Source organism: Papaver somniferum, chromosome 8 (assembly GCF_003573695.1).
Source record: "Papaver somniferum cultivar HN1 chromosome 8, ASM357369v1, whole genome shotgun sequence".
NCBI lineage: Eukaryota > Viridiplantae > Streptophyta > Magnoliopsida > Ranunculales > Papaveraceae > Papaver > Papaver somniferum.
This window is the reverse complement of record NC_039365.1, coordinates 31,562,169-31,567,991: the sequence shown is the minus strand read 5'-3', so window position 1 is coordinate 31,567,991 and position 5,823 is coordinate 31,562,169. Positions and strand designations below refer to the sequence as shown.

Here is a 5,823-nt window from a genome sequence, read left to right as displayed (position 1 = left end):
AAATCAACAGATGCTTTGAGATTCAAAAACATCATTTAAAGTTTTTGTACAAAGAGTTCTATTGATCTGCGACATCAATAAGTTTTTCACTGAGAGAGTGATATTGAGAAGGTACTCAATGGTGGTGGTTAGGTTAGTTTTTTTTTCCGGATGGAGGCGGAAGATTACTAGATCAAATGAGAAGACGAGGAAAGGGAAGTGAAGTGAGAAAGAGAAAAATATTTATATAAAAGTCTTTGGACGGTAAAGATTGTGATTAGGTATGGTCATACGGATTGTGGAAATACTTGGACGGTAAATATTTGATTTAAAACTATCATACGGATCAAGAAAAATGTGTTTTCTCTGTGCTTTCTCTTTGTGCTTCCGTTTTGAATTTCGACTAGTCGCATAGGTTATGAAGTAATTTCGACTAGTCATGCAGGTCATGAAGTTGCTTTAATTCACACTGGTAGACTCAAAAAGCATAAAAACTATGAACCACGAAGTTCCGGGAGGTTCTGACGTCAAACTTAGCATGATACATCATCGAAATCGATAAATATGAAGCTTAGGTGTTGATTCGAACTTCAAATGTGGTATGACAACATACAAACTATGAACCAAGAAGCTCTGGGAGGGTTCAGACTTCAAACTTAGCAGGATACATCGTCGAAATCGATACATGTGAAGCTCAGTGCTGATTCGAACTTTAAATGTGGTATAACGACATACAAACTATGAACGAAGAAGCTCCGAGCGGGTTCATACTTCAAACTTAGAAGGATACATCATTGAAATCGATAACTATGAAGCTCAGTGTCGATTCAAACTTCAAATGTGTTATAATGACATACAAACAATGAACCAATAAGCTCCTGGAGGGGTCAGACTTCGAACTTAACAGGATACATAATCAAAATCGATAAATTTTAAGCTTAGTGTCGGTTCGAAATTCAAATGTGGTATAACGACATACAAATTATAAACCAAGAAGATCAGTATCGATTCTATCGGAATATTCTCCGAAACCTTAAACAAACCATTTTCAGGCAACTTCAGGAAAGAAAGTGGCTCTGATCTCGAAACCTGGCTGGAAGTTGACTACTATAACACGAAAATTTCGTTAGAACGATGAATCTAACCATTCATAGGTAATATTTCATGAAATATTCTCCGAAACCTCGAACAAACCCTTTTATGTCGACTTCGAGAAAGTGTCTCCGAGCTCGAAACCTGGCCGGGAGTTGATTACTATAACTCGAAAACTTCGTTAGAACGATGGATCTAACCATTCATAGGTAATATATCATGGAATATTCTCCAAAACCTCAAACAAACCCTGGAAAAGAATCCATGGGGAAATAAGGGGAACAATACTCAATTGGAAGACGTGCAGGCTAAACCTGGAAAAGGTGGAAAGATGAAGCGCATCAGAAAAATATCAAAGGAAGTCGACTGTTCAGTTGAGGAAGAGGAAGTAGGGAAACCACTTACTGGAGCAGGTACAATATATGACATCGACTACTTATATATTGGCGTTATAATGATGTCCAACATTGTATTGACTGCATGCACGTTGAAAAGAATGTGGGCCAAAGTCTTGTTGGAACGTTGCTGCACAATGGGAATAGAAAAGATGGATTAAAGGCCATATTGGATTTGGTGCGTTTGGGGTTAAAACCGGAGTTGCAACCTAAGTCAGATGTCAAAGGAACGATATGTTAATCCTTTGTCATGTTTTTTTAAAAATGTGTCCGTGTCTAACATGTAAATTTAAAAAAAAAAACATGTACTATGGACACATAAATAAAAAGTGGCTAAATAAATATCTTTTCGTCACGGTTCGATAATTGTGTCTATTGTCATCCTATACATTTGACACATATATAATTCTTAAATGTGGTTGTATTCTCATCTACGACTACATGTGATGGGATTAGACTGAAAACTATGGCCAAATAATTCCCTATGGATACAGTTGATGGGTTTATGATTAAACCCATGACGAAATAGTGCACTATGGCTACAAGGTAACACAAAACGTGGCTATAGTTATGTTGATGACCAGTAGCCACGCAAATAACCCAAAACGTGGCTAGGCTGTAAACCAAAAAACGTGGCCTATGTGAAGGTTTGTACTAGTGTGTGCAATAAAGGAAAAGCAAAATTTATTGATCAAAGAATGGAAAACACTATCCAGAAGAGCTTAATAAACACTTTTCAGATGGGCCTTTTGTTAACAGATCCACTACCCTGAAGATCTTTGATGTAGGTCATGTCCAGCAACATTTGACTCAGTTGGAGAATGGCCTGCCAATTGTTCTCAAACAAGTTACCAATCAAAATGTTACTGTTGGTGCCTCTATTTCTGGTATTGAGCCAACCCCTAGTGGTCCGATTCGTACCACTAACTCATCAAGAAGTTTCAAAACTGCTGCAATCCCAAATACCAACCCAATCATCACTAGAGGATCAGTTAACTCAGCTGAACAAGATGATCTAGCAAATCTCAAAAGGAAAATTAACCCCAGGGATGATTTAAGGAAATGTACTAGAGCTAATTCTAGTTTGGCAAGCATAGTGGTTATCCCTGAAGAAAAAACATCTACTGAACCTGATTATGCTCAACTGTGTCCTCCAATTACCAAATTGGGGGATTTACCAGCCATTGACCTTTCAACATGTTCTCTCAATACCCAACCAATGTTCAACTCGTTTGGAAACTATAACGTACCTGCTGACAATCCCCCAAGCAACAATGATGTTCGCGACAACTCTCTTCTCAATGCTGCTAGTTCTAGTCTCGATTCATCCCAACATACTTCTCAGAGTGGTGATGGTACCAGTACTTCTCTTGGTGGTGGATCTGATTCTACCACTCAGGTAAACTCAATAACCTCAAATCCTTATTTTGATAATATCAATTCTACTTTAAATCAATTTCCTATCAACAACATCAACATAGTAGCTTGCAACATTAGAGGCCTTGGAAAAAAATCTGCAAATAAAGAATTTAGTCTGCTATGTAGGAATGTTAACCCTGATATCATCCTTCTCTCCGAGACTAAAATTGGTAAAGATATGGCGGCTAGGAAACTTAAAAATATGGGTTTCCCCTGCACCTTCAATATCCCTATTTTGGGTAGAAGTGGTGGTCTGGTTTTGGCTTGGAAAAAGGAAATTCACCTGAATGTAATCTCATCCAGCTTGAGGGGTATCTATGTGACTTCAACTGACATCATACACTCAAAAAAAATATTCCATATTCACTTTGTTTATGGAGAACCTAATAGTAGCTTAAGACCTTCTTTTTGGGAACAACAATGCCTACGACCTAATGCTCCTATAGATGATCTTGTTTTCTTTATTGGAGATTTTAACACTCTTCTAGGAACTGAAGATAAAAATGGGGGCCTTGAAGTTAATGATTCTGATTTTGAGCATATTAGAAACTTCTGTTCTGCTTTTAACTTGCATGATCCTGTTTTTTCTGGTCCTAGATTCATTTGGTCCAATATGCAACAAGGTCCTGATTTAATTCTTGAAAGGTTAGACAAATACTTTATAAACCAAATTGCTGAATACCTTTGTCCCAAATTTTGTGTTAATAACCTTCCTAAGGATTCTTCTGATCATTGCCCCATGCATATAGGATTTAACTATGAGGATATTTGTATGCCTAGACCTTTCCATTTCATGGCTATGTGGATTGAGGATCCAACCTGCTGGGACATTATAGCTAATTCTTGATCTGTTAATGTTATAGGGTCTCCAGCCTACAAACTAAGAAATAAGCTTCTTAGTACTAAAAAAGGTCTTAGAGATTGGAACAAATCTTCTTTTGGTAATATTCAAACTGATATATCTACCATTAGGAAAGAGTTGTTAGATTTACAGATTTCTGATCCTACTGATACTAGTACTACTGCTAGACTTAAATCCAGACTAGAGTATCTTTACATTCTGGAAGAATTTTATTGGAAAGAAAAGTCTAGAGAGGTATGGCTTACGGAAGGTGACAGAAACACACTCTATTTCTGTAGAATCACTCTCTTCAGGAGAAAAAGAAATGCTATCAGTTGGATCAAGGATTCCTCTAATACTATTCTAACTGATAGAGATAGTATTGGGAATTCTTTCATAGATTATTTCAAAAATCTTTACTCTTCTCAACCACAACATTTTCAAGATGAAATTTTGAATGATTTTCCTGTTAAATTCTCTGATGATGATAATGATACTTTAAACCTACCTCTCACAGCTGAGGAAATTAAAAATGTTGTCTTTCAAATGGAAGGGAAAAAAGCCCCTGGACCAGATCGTTTTACAGGCTTATTTTATCAAAAAAATTGGGATATTGTTGGAGAAGCTGTTGTTGATATGACCCAAACCTGCTTCAGAACAGGGCATACTGCTAAAGTGTTTAACCATACCAACATTGCTCTTATCCCTAAAGTCCCTTTAGCTAAGTTGGTTATCCAGTATAGACCCATAGGACTCCGTAACTTAATTTACAAAATCCTATCTAAAACTCTAGCTAACAGGTTAAAACCCTTTATGAACAATATCATATCCCAAAACCAAAGTGCCTTCATACCAAAGAGGAGCATTTCAGATAATATTATTCTAGCTAATGAAGCCATATATTCTGTCAATCATAATGACAAAGTTGAGGGTACTGCTGCCATTAAACTTGACGTGTCTAAAGCTTATGATAAATTAGAGTGGTCTTTCCTTGAAAAAGTTTTGAGAAAAATGGGTCTAGCGGAAAATTGGATTAAACTCATAAACCAATGTGTTTTTACAGTCTCTTATTCTTTTCTTTTAAATGGTAGTCCTACTAATTTTTTCCAACTTGAAAGAGGTCTAAGGCAAGGGGACCCTCTATCCCCATACCTCCATATTATCTGTTCTGAGGCTCTTTCCTATTATATAGATAATCTTCAAAGGAAAGATACCCTTAGTGATATCAAAGTTTTTAAAAATGCCCCTGAGATGACTCATCTCCTATTTGCTGATGATTCTCTTCTGTTTACTTCTGCTACCATAGAAAATTTCACTGCTATAAAATACTACCTTCAAAAATACTTCCTAGCTTCTAGGAAGGAAGTTAATTTTGATAAATCTGGTATTTTACTCAGTAGAAGAATTCCTGAACATAGGAAGGCCCTTTTGGCTAACATTCTGGATATTCAAAGCAGAGATTTAGGGGAGAAATATTTTGGGACTCCAACTGTTTTCCAGGCTTCAAAAATCCAAACCCATATGGGTATTCTCCAAGTTGTGGATGCGAAAATCATTGTCTGGCTGCACAAGCTCCTTTCTCAGGCTGCTATAACTACTTTGGTCAAACACATTGGTCAAGTCATTCCTTTATTTCAGATGGGGGCTTTCTTAATCCCAAAACACCTTTGTAGATAAATGGATGCTCACCTTTGTAAATTCTGGTGGGGAGAGACTCTGGACCCAAAAGATAGGAAACTTCATCTTTTGGGTTGGGATACTCTTTGATCTCCTAAATCTAAAGGTGGTTTGGGATTTAGAAAGGCTGAAATAAACAATCTAGCTATGTTATCCAACAATGTCTGGAAAATTATCGAAAATCCTGATTGCATGTTAGCTAAGATTTTAAAATCTAGATACTTTCCTAAAACTGATTTTCTGAATGCTAAGTGTCCTGATAAGTGTTCTTGGACCTGGAAGTGCTTACATGCTATAAAAGAGTAGATAAAACCTTTTATTTCCTGGATTGTTGGAGATGGAAAATTTATTGACCCTTGGTGTGATAAATGGATTCCATCTTTGGGTTCTGCAACCCCCAACCCTCTTGTCCTACCTGAC

The 5,823-nt window shown here is 36.8% G+C and overlaps 1 protein-coding gene across 1 annotated transcript; it reads left to right on the top strand.

Moving 5' to 3' along the window:
- Window positions 1–1,402: 1,402 nt before the first annotated feature.
- LOC113305353 lies at window positions 1,403–5,403 on the top strand. The gene is made up of 4 exons (XM_026554408.1): window positions 1,403–1,484; window positions 2,255–3,655; window positions 3,749–3,997; window positions 4,127–5,403. The coding sequence occupies exons 1-4, from the start codon at window positions 1,403–1,405 to the stop codon at window positions 5,401–5,403; spliced, it is 3,009 nt and encodes a 1,002-aa protein (XP_026410193.1).
- Window positions 5,404–5,823: the final 420 nt, after the last annotated feature.

Bases quoted from the DNA above. Each gene is read 5' to 3' on its own strand.
- LOC113305353 (XM_026554408.1), top strand. From the start codon at position 1,403: ATGAAGCGCATCAGAAAAATATCAAAGGAAGTCGACTGTTCAGTTGAG. The intron at 1,485-2,254 runs GTACAATATATG...TCTTTGATGTAG, and splicing joins GAAACCACTTACTGGAGCAG to GTCATGTCCAGCAACATTTG. The intron at 3,998-4,126 runs GTGACAGAAACA...ATTCTTTCATAG, and splicing joins AGAGGTATGGCTTACGGAAG to ATTATTTCAAAAATCTTTAC.